Source organism: Colias croceus, chromosome 30, assembly GCF_905220415.1.
Source record: "Colias croceus chromosome 30, ilColCroc2.1".
NCBI lineage: Eukaryota > Metazoa > Arthropoda > Insecta > Lepidoptera > Pieridae > Colias > Colias croceus.
In genome coordinates, this window is record NC_059566.1 from 4,725,264 (window position 1) to 4,750,578 (window position 25,315).

At 32.4% G+C, this 25,315-nt stretch overlaps 3 protein-coding genes across 4 annotated transcripts in view; 1 reads left to right on the top strand and 2 right to left on the bottom strand.

Annotated features, from left to right (window-relative positions):
- Nucleotides 1-707, top strand: part of LOC123704579 (lachesin-like) — a 79,187-nt gene extending 78,480 nt beyond the window's left edge. The window contains exon 12 of the mRNA XM_045652960.1: nucleotides 456-707. Coding sequence (XP_045508916.1) covers nucleotides 456-599 — 144 coding nt within the window. The 3' untranslated portion in view covers nucleotides 600-707. The remainder of the gene's footprint in view (nucleotides 1-455) is intronic.
- Nucleotides 708-10,542: 9,835 nt separating this feature from the next.
- LOC123704629 (zinc finger protein 211-like) lies at nucleotides 10,543-16,991 on the bottom strand. Of its 2 annotated transcripts, none has more exons than XM_045653026.1 (7): nucleotides 16,754-16,991; nucleotides 15,924-16,085; nucleotides 14,653-14,754; nucleotides 13,865-13,960; nucleotides 13,027-13,180; nucleotides 11,963-12,087; nucleotides 10,543-11,365 (listed from the first exon to the last, which is right to left on the bottom strand). In XM_045653026.1, exons 1-7 carry the CDS (start codon nucleotides 16,901-16,903, stop codon nucleotides 11,234-11,236), a joined length of 921 nt encoding a protein of 306 aa, XP_045508982.1. In that variant the 5' UTR covers nucleotides 16,904-16,991; the 3' UTR covers nucleotides 10,543-11,233. The 2 variants fall into 2 exon arrangements, with proteins under 2 accessions (XP_045508982.1, XP_045508981.1); XM_045653025.1 differs by having other exon boundaries at nucleotides 11,921-12,087.
- A 1,363-nt stretch (nucleotides 16,992-18,354) lies between these two features.
- On the bottom strand, nucleotides 18,355-24,827 carry LOC123704626. Its single transcript, XM_045653022.1, has 10 exons — nucleotides 24,755-24,827; nucleotides 23,380-23,428; nucleotides 23,030-23,104; nucleotides 22,503-22,601; nucleotides 21,978-22,076; nucleotides 21,022-21,166; nucleotides 20,671-20,762; nucleotides 19,934-20,496; nucleotides 19,778-19,836; nucleotides 18,355-18,423 (listed from the first exon to the last, which is right to left on the bottom strand). The coding sequence occupies exons 2-10, from the start codon at nucleotides 23,425-23,427 to the stop codon at nucleotides 18,362-18,364; spliced, it is 1,242 nt and encodes a 413-aa protein (XP_045508978.1). The 5' UTR covers nucleotide 23,428; nucleotides 24,755-24,827; the 3' UTR covers nucleotides 18,355-18,361.
- Nucleotides 24,828-25,315: the final 488 nt, after the last annotated feature.

Genomic DNA, 25,315 nt, shown 5'->3' on the forward strand with positions numbered 1-25,315 from the left:
GTGCGCCTCGACGATCGATGGAAGAACGGGGATGGCGGAACAAGTTCCTAGTTTACTAAAGTAGAGAAAAAGTGTGACCACAAGTACACAATGACAAAGGTAAGTAGACAAAAGGGGAGCTATAATTGGTGTGGGGGGAGGTGATTTAGTGGGTACATAAAAATTTGGAGAAATTCGTGGGCAATGTTATGAGAAAAGAAATTTCAGGAAAACTAATCAAAAATAAAACACACGAATCTGCCTGAATTCTTTATTTTTTAAAAGAATACGCATCTTATATTCATAAACTAGCGCCTGATCTTGACTTTTTTATGTGAAAATTTTTACTTACATATTAATTAGACTTTGAATTTCGGTAATTACATTTAAAAAAATTGTATCCATAGTTTTCCCCTACCATAAAGCGTCTAACACGGCTAAAGATTATTTTTCTTCAAAAAAATATTTATTTTCAGGTCAGCGACATATTCCAATTCCACACGCTCGGTGGAACACACACAGCTCACGCGGACGAACTAACACCAATGTTCTCGTCTACGTCTAAACACAGACTGACGCAATACTTACTATTCGCCGCCATTTTCTTTCTCTTTGGATGACTATAGACAATGCGTTGCAAATAAAAAAAAATTTTTTTCGTTTAACGGTGCATTTACATCAAACGCGCTTCCCTATTTACAATAATAAAAAAACGAACATAGAGCAAGAGCAAGAGCATTCTTAATTGATGTTTTAGTGTAAACGAAAACTCGTATTCAGTGTTGTTCAGTATTAGAACATTGCATAGAATCTTTTTGAACGCACTAAGAACAACGAAAGAATGCTCTACGCCTGTTTACACTAAAATTATTTGACATAGTGGGGTTGGAATGACCATTCGCTCGTTTAATGTAAATGCACCGTAACTTTTATACATGAATTTCGATGGTTTTGTAATTTCGCGGTAATTGTACATTTTGTTTGTAAGAATATTCTAGTGATAACTTCCGTTAGATGGATATAGTAAAACGTCATTAAATAAAAATAAACTTCTAGGGATAACAATTACTTGAAAAGATAAACTAAAAATTACTTGAATAAAGGAATTTTTGATGATCATTTTCATTTTATTCCTTGAAATCTACAATTTATAAGCCATACACTATTTAATAAATAACTAAATACCTACATATATTATCACATTTAGTTTAATTTTGTATATTATTTTTGGCTCTAACTATAATTTCAACATAATGTGCTTTTCATCACTGACATCAAAATAATGTCATTTCACACGTTACAACAGCTACAGTATCAAAATTCAAAATGCGTGTGTGAAAATGCTCTAATAAGACCACTATATCCATTTAACATTAACTAGAATTATATCGTTAAACGATAATTACTGTAACACCAAAAAATATTTAGGTAGGTTTTTCTATGTGTGTCTTGTTTATTTTTTTATATAAAAAACAAACGTATGTTTTTGATTATAAAGAACAAGCTTCTCGTACGAGAAAAATAAATCAAACATGACAAACATCAATTATAATTTTTCTAAGTGTTGTGACTTAGATTCAGTTTTTTACTAGAACAAAATATATACGTATGTATTTATCGATTATTTGTATTTTATTGGCTATAAAAATGCGATTTTAAAGTAATTTAGTATCGCTAATATACTTTATTTTAGTATAAGTTGGTAGCGTCAACGTTATATAAAAGGAATAGCAACGGTCCCAGAATAGATCCTAGAACGACCCCCTAAGAATTTTCATATGTTTTTACCTAATTTGTAGCATTTAAAACTTCTAAAGCTAAGTAATAATAAGAATCCTTTTTTCTAATGACGTCGCATCCATATAAATGAATTTATAATATCTAGATATAGGTAATTAATATAAGCAATAAACAGTGTTAGTGATAATGCTATTTACATTTTAATCTTTTGCAACATCTTTTTGTAAATATTATGAATCTTTCGAATTTTTCAACGGATAGGATTCACGAGCGAAATACAAAATATATAATTTTGATGTTTTTCATGAAAATAAAATTTTAAAATATCGGTCATGTAAACGATTTTAAAATGTTTAAAAAGAACCCTAAGCAAACAATATTTAAATTACTAAAGGAAGAACATGAAAAATACATATTATTACATTTTCGGCTAAAGTATAAAGAAAATTTTACGTCTTTTCACTGAAAAAATATAAACATAACAAAATAAACTCAAGTTGACTGATTAAATACATAAAATATAAATTTGTAACAAAAAGAGTAAGTATTGACATTGATTAATTAAATTTATTTTGGAATTATTTTTTATTTTCTCTATTTACTATTATTATATTCGCTCGTGTAAACTAATCATAACAATATGTCTACACGTTAGTTATAATATTATTATTTTTATTGCAACATTTGAGTGAAAATCATGTAAGAGTGAGATAACAGTACCTCACAGCTTAAAAATTTAAAATAAGTGCAATATTATTTTAAGTCCAACAAATAAAAGCAATATTCGGACACATCATTTATTTATAAGGTAATAATAATAAAACATTGTTTTTTTACGGAAAAATTGCGTATGATTTGGCTGTTCTTATGTCATCGTTAGATTTGGCGGGATAATTTAGAGCCAAATTTAAACCTTTTTTTAATAGTTAAAATAAAACAAGTGAATTGTACTTGGTACATAATATTTCTATTTTGAACATATTTTTTGTCGTTGTATAATTGGAATTTTAAATTATAAATCTAGGGAAGCCTAACAGAAATAATATTGATACAACTATAACGGTTAAAAAAATACAGGAACCACGTTAAAATGAATGTAATAGGTACATTATTTATAGTCATCTCCAACTCAAACCGAAAACTATTTTATTCATATAAACTTACAAGTAGTTAGTTATTTATATTAAATAAATTTATATTTTTTTAATACAAAACAATTCAAAAGAAAACGATGACATAAGAATTTTCCCGCCATTTTGTGACACTGCCATGTAAGCTTGACATGAGCCGTAATTCGTAGACGTAAATTTAGAATTGTGTAAGATTGTAAAAATTGATAGTTGGCAGAATTAAACATTTTTGTTTTATTTACCACCGACCTGTAGGTAATAAACGTGTAACTTTATTAATACTGTGTTTTATTTTATTAACCCTGAGTATTTACCCTCCTAGTTAAATGGTAATTTTTACATTTTTAAGATCTATTCTATATCTTAATCTTAATCTTAATATGTATATATAAATCTCGTGTCACAATGTTTATCCTCAATGGACTCCTAAACCATTTAACCGATTATAATAAAATTCGCACACCATGTGCAGTTCAATCCAACTTGAGAGATAGGATAGTTTAAATCTCAAATCGTTTTAGAGAAAGCGGGCGAAGCCGCGGGCGGTAAGCTAGTAAATATATAAAAATGAAACCCGTTTCGCTTTGTCACAGCATCACGTGTGAACGGCTGAACCGATTGCTTGATCGTGATTATTATATTCCTTGAAGTACGAGGATGGTACTTATGTAGAGAAAACGTAAATATGTACCACGGGCGAGGCCGGGGCGGACCGCTAGTGCAGAATGAAATGATTCGCCTCACGGTAAGGCGAATGACGCTGGTTCGAATCCCGCCAACTGATCTTACAATTGCCAATATTTTACATCCTATAAAATTTTATATTTAAAATGAATCAGCTTCATGTTACCTATCGCCCAAAGAACATAAGTACAAATTATTTATTACCATCCCCTACAACACTTTGCAGTTTAGATTTTTGAGACGGAAAGTCAATGTGAATTCGCAACGCCAACTAAGGTAAAGGCGGGTTACTTCGGGCTAGTGGGGTATTTCGTGTGTTTTGCTTTTCGATTCTAAATTAAGAAATTCTGACAAGATATTTTAAAACTAAACTTTATTGTGTGTTCTATAAACATTACCCTACCAAAAAAACAAAATACCTAATTTTTCACGGCAAAACGGAACGCAACAAAACACACGAAACGACAGTCGGCCTCAAACAGCTGTGATAGCCGCGCGTGCTTACTGAGAGCGTAAGGTCGTACACGAAACTTTAAAAGACCCCTACAAGATACAGGTAAGTCTATTTATCAAGATATTAAGTTAATTCTGTTCTGTATTTTGTTGCTATTGATCTTATATTAAGTTCGGGTAGTTTAATAGCATAGATTTCCTAAAATTAGCGAAATTTCGACTGCCGAATTAGCCAGCAGATTATTATTCCTTAGTAGGCTACTTCGTGTTATTCCCGAATTAGCAGTATTTTACTGATTAGTTTATAACGCGTTTGTTGTTCAGATAAACGTTTTATAATAAAACTAACCTAAAAATTAAATAGTAGAATAGTTAATTGTTCGTCCAGGGGAAATTCGGTATATAATTTTGTGAACAGATTTATTACAATATGACATTGAAGTTTCCCTTAACTTGGACGTTCCAGGCAAATTCGTCTCACTGAACATTTATGCAAAAACGCTTTTTTTTTGCTTTGTATTTTTAGTAAGTTAAAGTTGTTTGGTGTATAAGGTACTCATTAGTGTATTTATATTTTCTGATAATGATTTGCAGTTAATAAGTTCGCAAATATGTAAAATCGACTAACACGAAATAACCTACACAGTTTTTGGGCGTTGCTGGTAAATTCGTGGGTGCTAAATTAAGTTTGTTTGTTTTTATTTTGAGCAGGTATTAACTTAAGTATAACTCCCGGCATCTAACTTTAGCGCTGACCGATTAGGAGAGGGGATGCGCAGAACGTAGGGAAAAGATTAGTGACTTTTGACATCCCCCACCTAATCGGTCAGCACTAAAGTTAGATGCCGGGAATTGTAAGTAGGTATTGACACTTCTGCAGATCTAGGTACTTACACGAGACCAGGCACGTGCACTGCTAGATCATGGAGCATAGTATTTTTTTTTAGTCAGGAGACCTAAGAGAACGAATATCCTGAAATGTGTTTGTTTTTAATTACTTCTCAATGAAAATGGTCTTAATATTATAGGATAAACTATTTGGGCATTATGGGCATTTCGCTTATTCTGTTTACACTTTGTACTGGCTAGGGCAGTTTTTGACATGGGATTTACTTTTAAAGAGCGGTTTAAAATTATCTACGTTACCCACTTGCTAAAAAACTTTTTAGTTAATATAAGATAATATTATAGGATACTTCTTAAAATTATCGTTTCATTTCAGAAACATGCAATATGGCAAAGGTGTACAAGAAATATTATACAGATGAAGGGTTGCAAAATGCTTTGCTTAAAACTATAAGCGGTGAATTAACTGCCTATAAAGCTTCCAAGCTGTATAAAGTTCCATATCAAACGTTACTAGATAAATTGAAGAATAAGCATACCAATCCTGCTGGACATGCAACAGTTCTCACAAAAGATGAAGAAGAATTAATAGTGAAATGGGTCCTCCATATGGCAGATATTGGGTTCCCAGTATCGAAGGAACAGCTGCTTCTATCGGTAGGGAAGCTCGTCCGGGAATTAAATAGAGCAAATCCGTTCAAAGACGGCATTCCCGGACGAGACTGGTATGAAAGATTCCTGAAAAGGAACCCAACTATCTCAATGCGAATGAGCCAGGCCCTCACTAACGCCAGAGTAGGTGCCACGGAGGAGCCATCCATACTAATATTATAAATGCGAAAGTAACTCTGTCTGTCTGTTACTCAATCACGCCTAAACTACTGAACCAATTTTCATGAAATTTGGTATGGAGATATTTTGATACCCGAGAAAGGACATAGGCTACTTTTTATCCCGGGAAAATGACGCAATCCTCATCATCGCAATCCCACGGGAACGGGAACTATGCGGTTTCGTTGGTTTTTCTTTGAATGCGCGGGCGAAGCCGCGGGCGGAAAGCTAGTATTAATATAAGTTTTAACCCTAAATAAAACTAAATGCTACTTAATATAATACTACCACAGCAGAGTTAGTAATTAGTAATCCATGTGATTGTATGTTACCTACCAATATTAATAAAACATATTTATTATTATTTCTCTTAATTTCATTTTAAGCCCCTTATTTAAGTTAATTAAAATAAAGATTTTTCACAATCAATGCCTACAATAAACGTTTATAATACTATCACGAAATAGCCAACACGAATTCACGAATTTAGACGCAAGGCAAAATTTTAACACGAAATAGCACGCAAATGAAGGGTGGACAAGAAAATTCATTAAAAAAAACCAATGGCTTTTTGATCGTAAAAATAACACGATTCTTTTCTCAAAGAACTATACGTTCTTAAATAAAAGCTTTCGTTCCGATACCGAACCCTGAAAAATTACAAATCCACCTGAAACTTGCAAGACCCTTAACATGCCGAAAATACCCACGCTTACGTTATATCTACTTTTAACTAGGTACCACATTTCATTTCAATCGCTTCACTAAATTGGGCGTTTCAAACAGACTGATTCTTTCGCATTTATAATATCGGTAGGTATTCTATGATACAATAGTTGGAGGAAAAGAGAACTCTATAATAAGGAAACAGCTGATAGAAATGTAGTAAATAATAGTTCCAAATCTCTCCAAATTAGCGCTAGCGTCGCAAAGCAAAAACAGCAACTGCAGAATTTGTTAGGTACCTTCCAACTTTTCTCTGTAGTAACTGCTTTCTAAGCCCGTGGTGAATAAACTCAAACTCAAACATTTATTTATTCAATTAGACTTCTTTTAGAAGCACTTTCGAATCGTCATTACATATTTGTAACATTTACCACCTATTCAGAAAGCAGTATCTATGGAGAAGAACCGGCACAAAACTCCATAGTTGCTCTTTTAAAATCATGTCAATATTACAATTTAATTTTACATAATATGTAACATATCTAACAACATAATAGATCATAATATGTCAAAGAACTGTCCAGTGGTTCTTGCGACAACCCTCCATGGATTTCATTTATATGATTATTCAAAACCGCTTCTAAATACGTTATAATACGTGCTTCCTTAAAAAACCATATCTTGGTTGAATCCATTTCCAACAGTAATCTATGCTAATATTATAAAGCTGAAGAGTTTGTTTGTTTGAACGCGCTAATCTCGGGAACTACTGGTCCGATTTGAAAAATTATTTCGTTGTTAGATAGCTCATTTATCGAGGAAGGCTATAGGCTTATATATTATATCATCACACTACGACCAACAACAGCGGAGCCACGGGGGTCAAACCGCGCGGAGCAGCTAGTATGCTATATTTTGAGAGATTTGAAGAGACCATGTGCATTGAAATAGAGGATTAGAATTATTTTGGTTAATAATTTTAATGATTAATACAAATCCGACCAGTCGTTTTTTGACTTGCAAACAAAATATTTGCAGTGTTCGGTGCATGCGGACATAAAATTTTTGGTTACAATTGAATCTTTTTTTCAACGATTTTTGTCAAATCGGTTGTTTTATTTGTTATTGTCAACTAGTCTTTCTGCTATTAGCTGGGTTGTACCATGTTACTTTAGCAATAACCAACATGTTAAGTAGGTATCGATTAGGGAAAATATGAGTTGCACCACTTGACAATTTTATAGAGAACCTCATAATTTTAATAATAACTATATAAACCGCTCGTATTTCGCCGGTTAAAGCTATTGTTAACGTTATAATTATAACTGTGAAAGCGTCAAATACAAAATGAGATGATATTTGATTTGAGACTTTGTAATGTTAACTATGCTAAAAAATACGCTGGTGCAATCCATTTCGCTGTCACTGAAGTTACCGTTACCTACTGTTAAATTTGACATAATTACTAAACTATGGTGCAACGAAAACTTAATAAAAATACGAAAGTTTGTGTTATGGATTTATATAGGTTGCTCTTTCACGCGCAAACCTCTGAAATTTGACTTTTTCTTTGCAATAATGTAAAATTTAAATATTATAAAAAAAAACTATGTAATTCAGGGAGAATATCTTTATTCTTAATAGGTATATATTATAAAGGCGAAAGTTTGTAAGTAGGTATGGATGTATGGATGTTTGTTACTCTTTCACGTAAAAACTACTGAACCGATTACAATGACATTTAGCACACATATAGAGGGTAACTTGGATTAACACATAGGATAGTTTTTATCCCGGAAATCCCACGGGAACGGGAACTATGCGGGTTTTCCTTTGCAAACGCGGGCGAAGCCGCGGGCGGAAATCTAGTATATTATAAAAGATGAAAATCCATGAAATGTTGTTGCGTAAAAACCGCAGAACAGTTATATTATTATTATTATATTTGTAAAATTAAAATGTAATATTGACATGAAAGAGCAACTATGGAGTTTCTTGCCGGTTCTTCTCCATAGATACTGCTTTCCGAATCGGTGGTAACTGTTAAAACTATGTAATGACGTTTCAAAAGTGATTCTCGAAGAAGTCTAATTGAATAAATGAATGTTCGAGTTTGAATGATGTAGCTTATTTATATTAACATAGGAGATGATATTGAAATACTTGCTTTTGCCGTCGGAATCGTCCGCAAACTGTGTATGATTGGTACCAACAAAACAGCTGTATCGATTTTAATAAAAATTGTACTACCAGACTGTTTTCATGTTAGATAAACTAGTAACATAAGCAACTTATTACGAAAAACTTAAGTTTGTTTTCATTAATAGGTAAAAATAAAACAATATTATATCCATTCTGTTCATTTATTTATCTATATTATACACTTAGTTATATTACACATTGTGATTTTAAAAACTAACAACAGTTTTTTCAAATATTTTTTGGGTTTAAATCCAGTTTTAAAGCCTCAGGACAGTAAGTCCATACAAAATAATATATTTACCAACAAATCACAAAAATTAAACATATTTATTGTTATCCCAACTATAATATACATAATATTTAGAGATGCGCCGAATAGTGGTTTCACCGAATAACCGAATACCGAATACTATTCGGTTAGAACCTTACCGAACCGAATATTCGGCCGAATTATTCGGTTCAATGTTTTGACGTGTTTTGATGCGTAAACCGGTTCTAACGGGTCGCAAGTAGCTGCCGGCTCGGTGGCGAGCGAGCCTTACCTCACCGCCCGCCACCCGCGTATATCGCCCGCGCACTCCGTGCCGTCTCAGTTGTGTTGAAACTTCGCACAAAATATTAAAATTTTTAAATTGTTTAAAAATTTTATATTTTTACTTTAAGTTAGTGTTTGCAATATGAGCGGACGTAATGTCATTTTCTATTGGGACTAAAAGCATTGTCTTCAGACTTCAGGATTTAAAGTATTATAAATATTAAATACTGACTAAGTTCTAATAATAAACATGATTAAATTATGTTGATGTAAATTTACAAAATAAACGTTGGTTTGAAATGTAATGATCGTTTTATTTTATACAGGGTGTAATCGTTCAGTGTGCACAGGCGATTATTCCATAACTATTACAGATATCAAAAAACTTTTAACTCATATTGAAAGTACTATACCTAATGAGTAAAATGACAATAATAACTTTTTAAAAATAAAACGAGAAATATCCAAAAATGTTACATGAAACGCTCCCATACATTTAGTATGAAATATGACTATTTCAAACATTTAATATGAAAGGTTTTGCTTTGTTATTTGATTTTGTGCTATAATTATTTCGCAAATTTTAATGAAAGTTCATTTAGAGACTGTAAATAGAGCTCGATGTGGAATACAATGGTATTCCAAATCGAGGATGTCGTCTCGAACATTGTATGGCACAATGTATGGGAGCGTTTCATGTAACATTTTTGGATATTTCTCGTTTTATTTTTAAAAAATTATTATTGTCATTTTACTCATTAGGTATAGTACTTTCAATATCAGTTTAAGGTTTTTTGATATCTGTTATAGTTACGGAATAATCGCCTGTGTACACTTAACGATTACACCCTGTATACCTTAGGTTCAAACATTCTTCATAGGATTTCTTTGACTTGTGTATAGTATGACATAAATCATTCATAATATGAAATTATTTATTTAGTTCTATAGCCAAGAAAGAAGAAATACTCATACCGAATATATTCGGCACCTAAACCGAATAATTCGGCCGAATACGAATAGTGAAAAAGATGCCGAATATGCCGAATACCGAATATGTATTCGGTATTCGGCGCATCCCTAATAATATTATAAGGCTTTTTTAAATATAGGATTTTATTTTTAATATATTAAAATGATGCGAAAAAATCGATGTATTTTAACTAGACGATAGATCATATAATTATCGGGTCAGGCAAATTTGGTAAACATTAGATTTGATGGAATTACAAAAACTAATTATGTAATATAACCATAAATTAATAATTAATTCAACTTAAAACAAGTGATATCTGCGTTAAAAACAACCGACTTCAAACTTGCACTTGCAACATTTACAAATTCAGACAAAAATGCTCATAAAATAAAAACTACTGGGCCTATCCGAATAAAATTTTAATGGGACCAATTCGACACCATCCCGCATCGAACAAAAAAAGAATCACGTAAATCGGTTCAGAAACCTCTGAGTAATCAGTGTACATAAAAAAAAATATACATACCGGCCGAATTGATAACCTCCTTTTTTTTGAAGTCGGTTAAAAAAACTAATTTGGGATACATAATATTATATTGGCTTTGGATCTCTCACTCACCATACAAAATAAATTCATCACATTTATAAAAATTTAACTTTGACCAATACCATTTTTACCAATACTTTGACCAAATTCTGTATTTTACCATCAAAATTATCATCAAATCATTATAAAATACTTTCACTATAGATTTGACCATACTATCAGCTTTATTATACACTTTAGTTTATAGTTTATACATAAGAATTTTATAACATAGTGGTCAAAGTAACAACATTCCAATATACCAAGCCGTTGATATTAATACAATAAGCATTATCACCAAAAGTTTGACCAATTCAGCATATTCGATAAAAACATGATCCTGATACGAGTATACAATGGTCAAATTAACAATATACTGACACTTTGACCAAATCATTGATACTTTACCAACACTTTGACCAAAGTATCAGCCATTATACCAATAATTAAATCAGAGAATAAGTGCTTACGACTTTGACCAAAGAAAAAGCACTTAAACTACCACTTTGACCATAGTATCCATACTCATAGCAACACTTTGACCGACCCACTTCATCCCTGACCACTTCAGGTCACTTTTAGCACTACACACTACACTTTGAACACTACACTTGCTCAATTTCGTACACTTCTTCGTACAAAACCTCTGGTTCTTCGACTTCCTGCTCATACATTAGTATTTCATCGCCCTCCACTTTCACTTGCTCGTAAAATTCACCGGCAGATAAGATGGGTACCTGAAAGTTGTGGAAATATTTAATAACATAATATTAAACTGGCTTTAATCTATCTACACTAATATTATAAAGAGGAAAACTTTGTTTGTTTGTATGATTGTTACAAATAGGCTCATAAACTACTGGACCGATTTTGATTAAATTTGGCACAGACAATCTTTAGACCCTGAGAAAGAACATAGGCTACTTTTTATTGCGAAATATGTACCACGGGCGAAGCCGGGGCGGACCGCTAGTACTATATAAGTATACTACTAATATTATAAATGCGAATGTTTGTGAGGATGGATGTGTATGTGTGTGTTTGTTACCCTTTCACGCAAATACTACTGAACCGATTGCAATGAAATTTAGCACACATATAGAGGGTAACTTGGATTAACACATAGGATAGGTTTTATCCTGGAAATCCTAAGAACTATGCGGGTTTTTCTTTGAAAACGCTAGCGAAGTCACAGCCAGAAAACTAGCATAATATGAAATATAGATCCATGTCAAAAATCTTCAAGCAAGTCTATAAGCCGTCCAAAATTACATTAAAAACAATATATTTACTTGAAAGTGCACATCTGAGTTTGAGTTGGAACTCAAACATACCTCCTCGTATATCTCTTCTACACCAGCTGTTTCGTATATCGTACCGTCTTCTTCGTAAACTTCAAGTTCCGTCTTGATCGGCGGTTGGTACATTGCCGATTCGATTTTCACTTCAACGTTCATACCTGTATGGGGAAATAATTTTAAAGCGTGGAAATTGTACATTTATCTATGTAAGGGCCTATTTTTGAAGTGAAACTTGTTTATCGGGGTTGGAAAAAAGTTAGTGTAACATTTTTTCGTTAGGCGTGACATTTTTCCGTTAAGCGCCATCTTTTTCTTATTCTTTTTCCTACCACGCGTGATCTGACGTATTTCTGTAAAGTTCACTTCTTACGTGTGTACATTAGTACGCGCACACTTTTTTTTAATTCTGGAGAAACTGGATAAACTTAACTTTATACATATTAAATAACTTAGAATGACATTTTATAGATGACCAATCCTGCTAATATTATAAATGCGAAAGTTTGTGAAGATCTTTTTGTGCGTGTATGTTTGTTACTCTTTCACGCAAATACAACTGAACCGATGACAATGAAATTTAGCACACGTATATGTAGAGGGTAACTTGGATTAACACATAGGATAGGTTTTATCCCGGAAATCCCACGGGAACGGGAACTAAGCGGGTTTTTCTTTGAAAACGCGGGCGAAGCCGCGAGCGGAAAGCTAGTATTGAATAAATAAATGTGTGAGCTTGAGTTTAATGGATTTTAAACGCGGTTTATTCCTCATGTCATGATATCATAGGGACGAATAAATAACAAATATTTCGGGACAATTTTCACACACGTCACGATCGGATCCCATAATAAGCTTTTCGCTTGTGTTATGGAAACCAGATGGCTGATAAACATACATATATAATTTTAAATAAATACTTATATAGATAATTAACAGCCAGACACAGAGCAAACATCTATGTTCATCACACAAATATTTGCCCCGGGTGGGAATCGAACCCACGACCTCTGGCTTGGAAGGCAGGGCCACTACCAACCAAGCCAACCGGCCAGTCGTGTTTTAAAACCGTTCTATATTAATATTAAAATTAAACTCACCTCTACGGATAGCCTCCTTATTCTTCCTATTCTTGCTCTTGTACGGTGCTGGCATTTTCAAATGTACAGTTTTCACGTGGAGTTTCATAGAATTCGACTGTGTGAACGTTTTGCCACACTGCGGACATTGGTACGGTTTTATACCGGTGTGTACCTGTAATATTCAATATTTGTTAATTATGACCGCCTCCTTGGTACAGTGGTTGACGCGTGAGCGTAGCGCCGAGGGGTCCTGGGTTTGATTCCCGGTGGAGACGAAGAAAAAAAAATGTCTCGGTCTGGCAGGACACAGAATGCTGATCACCTACTTGTACCTAAAGAAAAATCGATCAGTGAAACAGATGTATGCATAATGCATCTGCCCCTTACCCCACTACGGGGACACGGGACTTCACTTTTTTTTATGACATCATCCTACTAAAAAAAAAACTATAAATGCGAAAGTTGTATATTTGTTGTTTTGTTACTCCTTCACGGAAAAACTAGCTGAACCAATTTTCATGAAATTTGGCACATAGAGGGTATCTTGGTATCTTGGCGTTTATAATATCGAAAATCCCAAACAAACATGCCTAGTTTATCACTACATAGTATAAAACAAAGTCGCTTTCTCTGTCCCTATGTCCCTTTGTATGCTTAAATCTTTAAAACTATGCAACGGATTTTGATGCGGTTTTTTTTAATAGATAGAGTGATTCAAGAGGAAGGTTTTAGTATATAATTTATTGGGTTTTAGTTGTAATCTAGTTATTTATATATCATAATCAATTTTAATTTATTTTTTTAATTTTTGTGAATTTAAACTTGTATTTGAAATCAAATTTGAATTTGAACTCACCCGATCATGTCTCAACAGAGCAGCCTTATTACTAAAGGCCTTCGGACAGTGAGGACATTGGTAGGGCCTCTCGCCTGTGTGCGTTCTCATGTGGATCTAAAAAAACATAAAACTATAGAATTAAAATGTTAAATATGTATTATCACTACATAGTATAAAGCAAAGACGCATCCTGTGCCTGTATTAATCTATACTAATATTATAAAGCTGAACTGGTCCGATTTGAAAAATTCTTTCGGTGTTAGATAGCCCATTTATCAATGAAGGTTACAGGCTATATATCATCACGCTAAGACCAACAGGAGCGGAGCAATGCGCGAGAAACCGCGGGGCAGAGCTAGAGTCTGTATATATGTAGGCTTAGATCTTTAAACTACAAAAAGTATTTAGATGCGATTTTTTCGGGCAAAGCCGCGAACGGATAGCTAGTTAATCGATAATTAAAATGTATTTTAAAAAATCTTTAAATGTATTTCTATTTCTTTTTAAAAATAAACTTGCTTCCTTTATAAATACAGCTTCGCTTATGTGAGCATTGTCTATGAAAACATAATCTTAAACAATAGCTCACGTGCGGGAGGCAAAGTTGGGCGGGCTGCTTGTTATGGGTGTACACAAAGAGTTTTAAGGCTTCATCTATTTAAAAAAAAAATGCATCCGGAATTTTATAAGTATTTTTTTACGTACTCAGCATATGCAAAACTATAACCTCCTTTGAGCTTAGTATACCAACAGTGGGACACCCTGTATATTAAGCATTTTCTATGTACATACAAATATATATTTACCTGTAAAAACAGTGGCATAGTGAAGTTCTTAGGGCAGAGCGAACACTGGTAAGGCCTCTCGCCCGTGTGCACCCTTTGATGGTAGCGTAGCGCTGCGTTAGACTGAAATATATTAAGAATTTAATATCATTTTTTAACTATAATATATTTAAATTTTATTATAATATGGAAAAGTTTTGTTTGTTTGTTACAATTAACTTAAAACTACTGTATGAAACTCTCTTATAAGTACAAAAAAATGTTGTGTGGTTTTATGAAACCACGGTAAAAGTGAAACTTTTTTTCACACTATAGACATTTAACTAAAAATTATCGTATGTGTACGATAATTATCGTACGTATCGTGCGTCACGCGACATGCGCTACACAGACCAAAAAGTTTGAGACGATGTAATAAAAGTTTCACTTTAATAAAAAAAAAATAGTTGTAGATGAATTTAAAAAACTTAATGATTTGTAAATCTTATCTAAGCTTGGTATTTTCTTCAGTTATATGTTAGAATTAAAAATTTAGAATAAAATCATAGTTATAACGTTTTGTTATAAGACCAATAATATTACTAGGGATGTAACGATACCGATATATCGGCCGATATTATCGGTATCGCCGATTATAAAACAACCGATATAATAGAAATCAAACAATTAAAAAAACCGCGCCCAATGAACGATGCCGGAGGTCGCCCGCGCGCGGGCACTTTGTTTTCTGAAAAAACTCTACCAATAGTAAACTTTGATTACTGATTGTATGTGTACTACTTAAAGTTTAACTGACTTTGTAAAATAAAAATAACAATAATAAAATAAATGTTTTTCTTGTTTTTTTGATTTGGCATTTTTATTTAAAAGAATACGAATAACAGTTGAGTCTGTGTTAAATGTTGGTAACTTTTATGCATAATTCGCTTTTTATTTTTCTACCAAGCCATCAATATCGGTATCGGTATCGCCGATTTTTTACTACAAATATCGGTATCGGTATCGTATCGGCAAAATCATGTATCGTTACGTCACTAAATATTACCAGGTATAATTCATATTATTCATACAACTTTGTGAAAGGAAACTATGGAAATTCCTCTCATTAGACCAATAAAATGTAATCTTGAAAAACTAATATAATTCAATCTGTAGTAGCTGCCCCGGCACACAAAACTTTTCTTGTGTCTATCAAAAACCAAAATGCCGAAATAGTTGAGCTGTTATTGAAATTTATGCTTATCAACTAGACAATTATTTCTATAGATAATACTAAATTACTCAATACTCACAGCATATCTCTTCCCGCACACCTCGCACACAATATTCTTCATGTTATAATACTTCTTCCGATCTTGTATCTCTTGTATCGTGCGTACACGCTTAACGCGAGGCGCGACATGCACTCGCTGGTGCAGGACGCACGCTTTCTCAGTTGAAAACACTTTGTCGCACTGAAAAACAAACAATAAATATATAAATTTCTTTATATTGTGTACTAGCTTTGTAAACAAAGTTTAAGTTTAACACAAAATTGTTGAATTTGCCTGTATTGGATATTAATTAAAAGAAACTAATTTATTTTATGTTATTGTGACAGGTTTAGCAAAATGCAAATGAGAAAAAAACAATACACAAATAAGTTGAAGTGGCTTAGGAAGTTTTGACAAAATTTAAATGATCAAAATTTGACCCTTACTGACCTGTAATTATTGTAGTTTACAAAATAAAAAAATATTATATACTTACTTGTTGTTAACAACTTTATTAAGACTTATTAGTAAGGATCGTTAATTAAACACTTAAAAATTTCATGAAAATAAGCTCATTAACGTCACTAATTACCGTTACCTATGAGTTATCACGCTCAACATTTTGGATAAAATAAATAGAAGCAATTTTTAGGTTATCCCGCCAAATTGACAATAAATTTTATCTTACCTACCTACCAAGCGATAATACAATTATAGACCTTGGCACGATGAAAATAGTTAAAAACTGCACTTGTAACAATTAAAATAGGTATGTAAACTTGATAAAAAATACGCATCACTAAATTTTGGCAGTTGGCGGTAACGACACAAAATAGCAATTTCTTTTCCAAATAACGCTTATAGCTTACCGTATCGCATTTGTATTCATTTCTTTCGATATTTGTGTGATCTTTTTCCAAATGTTCCTTCAATGCGTCTTCCGTGGGAAATGTATCTCCGCATTCACAGATAATATAATGTATGCTAACAAATGAACAATAAAATGTGTTATTACTCATTGCGAACACCACAGATTACTTGACTTTGATTATCAGCACTCAGCAGAATGATTTTATTTTTCTATGCTACATCGACGCCATGACAGTATCTGTGGGACGACGCGTTGTTCTCTGTGTATGTTACCAGTATCTGTATATGAATCGATTTTGAATCGATTATTGAAATGTCATTTTTATATTACTTTATTATTTAAAACAAATTAATTTACCTTTGATACATAATAAAAATAAAAATAATATAATGGTTATTAACCTATTGATTTAAGAGTTTGAACCCGCATATTAGATAATTATCTAATAATCGTAACTATAAATGTACTCTAATTTAGTTATTTGTGCTTATTAAAATCGATTATTCGTGTTATTGTGTTATTGTTACAAGCTCAATTACAACTTTATATCGTCATAAATCCAAAACTTCTGTTTTGAAGAAACATGTTTTCTAATTGTTATAAAATATTTCACTGTGAAAATAATATATCAAAAAATGCTCTAAATTTACTTCTGTTGCTAAATTTTGATAATACTTTTAAAAATATTACGTCGTAACAATTATAGCAAATCGATTTTAAAATCGATATTTCTGAGTTTTTTTCGAATGTATGCAAAGTGAGATGACGACACAGACCAAAAAGGCTCACCGGAAATTAGATATGTCAGTACTATTGCCATACTTAAAAAAATATTTATTTATTTATTTAAAAATACAATAATCGCTGTGAATAATCGTAATTAATAGTGTTCGTTTAGGGTTCGTATCGGCCTTGTTCGTAATTCGTATCGTAATTTAAAATTTAAAAGGTTGTGTACAAAAAAAAAGTAACCGTAAAAAAAGTACATAGTCTGTAATAAAATATCATTTAATTAAATAACAGTCACTAATATCACTTAACATTATATTAAAATCGTAGTATATTGTACTGATTTTAGTAATAATTAATAGTTATTGTTAGCATCAAACTGAAATAAATCAATTATAATTGTTCAATGTAATCAAATATATACACGAAAAAATCCCTTTTTTAATTATTAATAATTAATACAATTATTGTAAAAGCATTATATCCCAATAATTATTAGCAAATGCAAAATTCTTAACTTTGTGGACATCGTAAACATAATATATTTTAAATAATACTAGGTTTCCGCCCACGGCTTCGCCCGCTATGTCTAAAACTTAATAAATTATATATTAAAACCTTCCTCTTGAATCACTATCCATTAAAAAAACCTGATTAAAATCCGTTGCGTAGTTTTAAAGATTTAAGTATACAAAGGGACATAGGGACAGAGAAAGCGACTTTGTTTTATACTATGTACTGATGACTCAAGCGCCAAAAATACTTCTTAGATGTTATATATTTATTAGATATAAGAACAAGATAACACGACACAAATATTTTTACAGGTCGTAGGTGTTTAGTTAGAAGTAAACTTAGTTTGCAATTTTATTCATCTTCATTGGTGATCACAGGCTAAGACGTAAATTGGGGGTGGCGAAAGTAAATACACAGGCGTATCTGAAACAGAATAAATGTATTATTTTTACGTTAATTTTTAAAATGGAACTTCTTTTGACGCGTTGAGAGTAAAATTTCAAGGCAATATCGTCATGTCATGGAGTAAAACGATGATTTTGGTATCTTTGAATCTTGCCAAAGAAGTTTCACTTCTGACACGTGTGCTCGGCACACACGCTGTTTTTTTCCTATATGTATGCCCTTTTACACAGATTTTATGAGGGAGGAATAGATATTGAAAGTCTTCAACTGATACAATTTAAAATTAAAGGAACCTTATTTTATGATATCATGTAAAAAAATGACAGGTTTCGCGCTCACAGATTGATGCGCTACGGGAGTGGCACGTCAAAATGGTGGCTAAGAGCTAGCGCGCAAGAGCAACTTTTGTCTCCGCAACTATTTATCACTTATGTTTATCATCATAATTGATAAGTAGACATCGGATTATATGCACTAACAAAATGCCAAAATATGCATGCAAATATGCACTAAAAAAGGCCGAAATATGCACTAAAAACGACTGATATGCCTAAAATATGCACATATAAATCAAAAAAATCTTTATTATTTTTATATATTTAAATCAAAGATTGTACAAAAACATTGAAATTTTCTTGAAATTGAGTATAGTTTTTGTGCCAATATACAATTAAGCATTTTTACCAAATTTTCGAGCGCAAATTTGTGACGTTTGTCACCCGCGAGCCCAGTGTTGCCACCTTAGACCTTTCCGGGCTAAATCTAGCCCTTTTTTGGAATTCAACCCGTGTTTTACCTTTTTAGGCCCCAAAAGGGTAATCTAGCCCTATTTTGAATGGCTCAAAATTTACTTAAAATGGAGCCCATTTTTTAATTTTTTGCCATTTTACCATGCCAAAATAGGGTTTGTTTACTCGCTGAGCGTTCTGATTGGCTAATAAAGGTTAATCGACCAATCAAAACTCCCGCTACTTAACGATTTATGCACGAAATATGCACGATTGGGGAAAAAGGCTAAAATATGCACTAACGCCGTAATTAGAGAGTTTTATGCATTTGCATATGCAAATATGCAAATGCATATAATCCGATGTCTATTGATAAGTAATAGTTAAGTTTAAGTAATATTTACAAAGTTTCGCCTCTATGGCGGTGAGTCAATGACATCGCATAATCTATGACTCACTAGCCGCCCCGCGCTGCCGCGCTTGGCACACAGATTTTTTTCGTGGTGTCTCCTCTATACGTAGTAACAATACTCAATGTATGAATATCAAATGTTGTGTTGGTAACCTATCTATTCCTTTTTACTTATAATATCAATGACCTACACTCATATTTACTTTGTTTTTGTTGTATTTTAAATACTTACCACAAGAATTATTTGTCTTTAAATTATCCATTGAGGTACTCTGTTGTCCGTTACAGTCACTATAACAAAAATATATTGTAGAATTAATAAATAGTTGTATTAATATAATTATTTACTTATTTTTATATTATAATAGTGAATAGACAAACAACCAACCTTTGTTCATTCGAATTAATATTACTTAAAGATTTAGATAAATGGCAACTCTGAATAGCGAAGTTTTGTAAATCCGCCAAAGAACACGCTTGCCGCAATCTAGCAACTAATTTGTGCTGAATTGAAACATTATTACAAGACACATTCCCAGTGCAACAATCTGTTTCGTCTGTGTTTATTCTTGGAACATTTTCATCACATTTACAATTCGCATCGTTGCAATTAATTTGCATTTTTTGACAACTGACATTTTCAACACTTCCGCTTTCTTTTTGACATTGACAGCTACAATTGCCAGTATTAGAACTTTCTACCATATTTTGTTTTGTATTGGCTTTATGACAGTCTATAAGTAAGGAACGTCGTATATTTGGATCTGACGAATATTTTTCGCTAGATTGGAATCTATTTCTGTTCATCATGGATAGTTGATATTGGCCTTTACGTCTAGGTGATGGAGATACGTTAGGTGATCTGTTTGGAGTGTTATAAGCTGATAACGTTTTTTGAGTTTTCTTTGCTGGGTCTTTTATTTCGTATTCAGTTGCTATTGCTTCAAAGACCTGTGAAAATAAAATTAATGTAAAGTTAAAATTAGATTAAACTATTATATTTTATTTGAAAGTGAAACGTTACAAATAAGCACAAAAGCGTCATTTAACAATAATTTTATAATACTTATCATGAGTTGCATTAAATATATTTTTAGTATATTAAAGTATTTATGTTTATTATACCTGTTCCGCAACTAAATTCTTAGCATATGGCGACTCTTTTGGCGGCAAAGGTTCCCGACATAATGCACACCGCTCTAAACGTGTCCAACAACCTGAAATAAAGAATACGCATTAATTGCTTATATTAGTTGCACCACTACGTTGGAATGGAATCGACTGCTTTTAGCCAATTTTGACCCGCTTAAAATGGACAGATTTATTTAAATTTTTGTACACTTATCAAGGATCGGTGTCAACACAATAACGCAATAAATTCATCTCACGAAAGCGGGTTTTTGATTTCTTTTTTAAATTAAACTTGTTCACGTGTGCTCAGCACCCACACTCTTTTTTTCTTTCAGTATCACCTACCTTCACAATACAAATGTGATCTGGCACAATTAAGCGCATTAACAGCTGTAGCCGCACACACGCAACAGGATAGCGCTTTAACGACACCAGCTAGAGCACGACGAGATTTCTCCCCGCGGGAACCGCCACCCGCACTCCATAGTAACTGGGGAATGATTTATTTATTAAACTTATAATATAAGAAATATTTAGTAGTAATATAAGAAATACTCACAATTGGCGGTGATATTACTATTATTATGTAGTTATCTCTGCCATAGCAACGCTTTGTCTTAATCCTAATACATTGTATACTAAAACATTACTCTGAATCACTCTATCTTAAAAAAAAACTGCATGGCACAGAGAAGGGACAGAGAAAACAACTTTGTTTTATACTATTTGTGATTTTGACAGATAATGCAAATGCTTAAAGTTATAGTCTGAACCATTTTATTTTATTTTATCAGTCTTGTCACAAATCGCATACACACATACACACACACACACATGCACGCACGCATACACACACACATGCACGCACGCATACACACACACACACACACACACACATTCACACATAGTTAACACTTATAAATAAAGGCGTTAATATAGGCGCAGATTTCATTTAGTTTATAATAAATTAATAAATAAAAATGTAAATTTAATCTTAATATAATTTTTATGTATAAGTAATTTTAATTGATAATAACAGATAATGTTTAATAAATATTATAATATAATGAGTACTTACCTTATTTGTAATTAGGAAGGGTTGCAGGCCTACGATACAAGCTGTCTTAGTGTAGGCCTGCAGTTCATATCTTAATCAACAGGTTCTATTATAATATCCTTGTATAATTTTTTATAGGATTAATTAATTAAGTATTTAATTGTATTTATGATGATGAATAAATGATTTGATTTGATTGATTTGATAATGTTTTCTGAAAATATTTAAATTACATATATTTTACCTCAGGATCATCTTTAGGGTCAACACCACAGTTCCAAACCAGTAGAGACACACCATGACTCGCACCATTGCCTCTAATCAAGCCTGCTACTTGTCCAACCTGAAATTATTAAGAAAATGTGTTTGAATCTTCGTAAGTAGGAATCGATGAGACGTAGCTTTTTCGCGTGAATTTAATTTATAACGTTGATAGTTGATACTCCTATTTGCCGTAGTTTGATATAACATAGCTTAAAGCCTTACTCGATTTATAATTTTTTTTCTAATCATGAGTTCATGATATACAATTGCTCAAACAATAGCAACATATTTTTATAACAGAGATTGTTTGCGATAGCAATTATTATAAATTACAAATTTTAACATATCTATATTATGAATTAACCGTGACTATCGAGAACGTAATTTATTATGCAAATTACTTAATAGTTACTAGATTAACACAAGCAATCATATATTGAAGAAGTAATCGAATGTGCACAAAATCTTAATTGCTCAAAATATAGGGAATTTATAAAATACTTACTGGCAACCCCAACAGATCCTTCCCATCGGCTTGCAAGAGACAATCTCCGGTTGTCAATCCGGCAGAATCGGCTCGAGAACCGGATGTGACGTCATGGACCTAAAAAGATAATAATATTTTGAATACGAAAGTTTTTGAGGTTTATTACCCTATCCTATACATAATATAATATGTACTTCGCATACTTCGATGAGGAAGAGATTTGGATGAAATACACTTGACTCCCATTTTAAAATCATTATTTTAATATTTCCCGCCATTTTGCTTAAATGCAATAGGTCAAGAGAAAGAATATCAGTGGAATGTACAGCAGACAATGGTATAATTATTTTAGATGAAATAATTTTTAGTCTAAGGGAAACAAAAATAATTTATTAAGATAAAATAAAATATGATGTCATGATGTCTACTAAAATAAAATATTTACATAATATTATTTCTCTAGAAAAATTATGTTCAATATGGCGGATTTTGGCGCCAAATTATACATCTTCAATAGTTTATTTTATTGTTTTTTTTTTTCTTACCCAAGGATAAGGATCCCATAGTGTTCTTGTCAAACGAAAGCCTAGGCCTTCACCCTCATCTTCTGGAAGGTTTAACTGAAAAAAATAATATTTTACGTGTTTATTTCATGAAAATAACTATTTGGTTCTATAAAAAGTTGATATAGTTTGTTTATTTATTGATTTTATTTAATTTATTACTAGCTGTGCCGCGCGGTTTCACCCGCAATATTGCTCCGCTCCTGTTGGTCTTAGGGCGATGATATATAGCCTATAACCATCGTCGATAAATGGGCTATCAGTAGTTCCTGAGATTAGTGCGTTCAAACGAACAAACTCTTCAACTTTATAATATTAGTATAGACACTTACAACAATTAGTCGCACCCCGGCTCTGAGCTCACCATCAAAGGAATCCATTCTGAAATAAAAATAAATAATTATTGTTAAAAAAAACACGCACTATCCATACTTAAATGCGAAAGTAACTCTGTCTGTCTGTTACTCAATCACGCCTTAACTACTGAACCAATTTGCATGAGGTATAGAGATATTTTGATACCCGAGAAAGGACATAGAATAGATTTTATCCCGGAATCCCACGGGAACGGGAACCATGCGGGTTTTTGAAGTGAAAACTTCTTTAGCGGCGTTGGGTATAAAATCTTAAACTCGCGTCAGGACACGTGGCCTGATCGAAAAAGCGTAAGACGGATTTTTTTTAGCCCTTATATTCCATGCGTAAGACGGATACCATTCCAAAATATCAAACATGCTGAACGTTAATAATCAAATTTCACTTCTGCCGGCACTCCCGGAGTGCAACCCGTCTTTTTTTTTTAACTGCGCGGGCGATGCCGCGGGTGGAAAGCTAGGGTCCATCGCGGCAATAATTTCATGAAAAATTTATCTTATGATAAATTCATGAAATTATTGTATTGTCACCGATCCTTGATAAGAATACAAAGTTTGAATTAAATCTGACCGTTTAAAGTGGGTCAAGGTTCCCTCTATACTATAAATCATTTAGCTTACAAAACATCATCATAAAAGATTAAGTCATTTGTTGAAATCCTACTTATAATATTATAATTGCGAAAGTTTGTGAGGATTTGTGTATGTGTTTGTACTCTTTCACGCAAATACTATCGAACCGATTATAATGAAATTTAGCACACATAGAGGGTAACTTGGAATTTGGATTAACACATAGGATAGGTTTTATGCCTGAAATCCCACGGGAACGGGAACTATGCGGGTTTTTGTTTGACTGCGCGGGCGAAGACGCGGGCGGAAAGCTATATGTGTGCTAAATTTCATTATAATCGGTTCAGTAGCATTCGCGTGAAAGAGTAACAAACACACACACATCCACACAAACTTTCGCATTTATAATATTAGTAGGATTTACTTATTTATCGTGGTAGAATAACACTAATGTTAACAACACGACGAACGACGAATATATTGTGGTTTTTACTAGGTCAACCAATTTTGATGAACTTTTCTCTTTTGAAAGTTAATTTTACATCTTTTCTACCTCAGTTTTCTACTTAAATTTATGAGTAGCTTCAACCCGCGGCTTAGTTCAAGTGATACCAAGATATTATACAGTAGGCTATACACTAAAACAGACTTTAATCTATCTTTGTATGAAATTTCATTAAAATCTGTTCAGCCATTTTTGCGTCGATGGGTTACATACATCCTCACACACTTTCGCGTTTATAATATTAAAAAAACTCACCTTTTTATTAATACAACACAATTATTATACTAGCACTCGATTTAGAAGCATCGATTAAACTGCATTATGTGATAGTTTATCGACATATGCGTGTAGTTTAGTGATGGGCGTTAAGAGATATCGATAACGATGTTTTCTGTACAACTCACAGGCATGTGTTAGATTAAAATATTATTATAAGTACTTACACTATTTGCTCGTAGACATATTACTCTATAAAATCTTCTTCCGTCTACCATCCTTTAACTATACACTCTGTATTGGTTTATTTATTATTGTTACTATGAAATTCACCAATACTTTAGAAAATAAAAATTAAAACAGATTTAATAATCTATTTCAATTGAATAGATAGTTACTTAGGTATTAATTACACACAAAAGTTAATATTATTAATGCATAAATTATTATTTTTAATTTCATGTAGGTACTAACAATCAATATACATATACAAAAAACGTCGACAATTCTATTTCAGAATCTCTCGATACAGTTTTATAAATTTTACTTTCTATTTCTTAATTAATTCATCTATATATCGATAAATTATCGACACCACAC

Coding starts and splice junctions, on each gene's coding strand:
- LOC123704629 (XM_045653025.1), bottom strand. CDS start 16,903: ATGAGTAATAACACATTTTATTGTTCATTTGTTAGCATACATTATATT. Junction 14,755..15,923: donor TGTGCGGGAAGAGATATGCT/GTGAGTATTGAG, acceptor AATATATTTCAG/TCTAACGCAGCGCTACGCTA. Junction 13,181..13,864: donor CTCTGTTGAGACATGATCGG/GTGAGTTCAAAT, acceptor TGAATATTACAG/GTACACACCGGTATAAAACC.
- LOC123704626 (XM_045653022.1), bottom strand. CDS start 23,427: ATGGATTCCTTTGATGGTGAGCTCAGAGCCGGGGTGCGACTAATTGTT. Junction 20,763..21,021: donor ATCACATTTGTATTGTGAAG/GTAGGTGATACT, acceptor TCTTTATTTCAG/GTTGTTGGACACGTTTAGAG. Junction 19,837..19,933: donor ATTAATTCGAATGAACAAAG/GTTGGTTGTTTG, acceptor TTTTTGTTATAG/TGACTGTAACGGACAACAGA.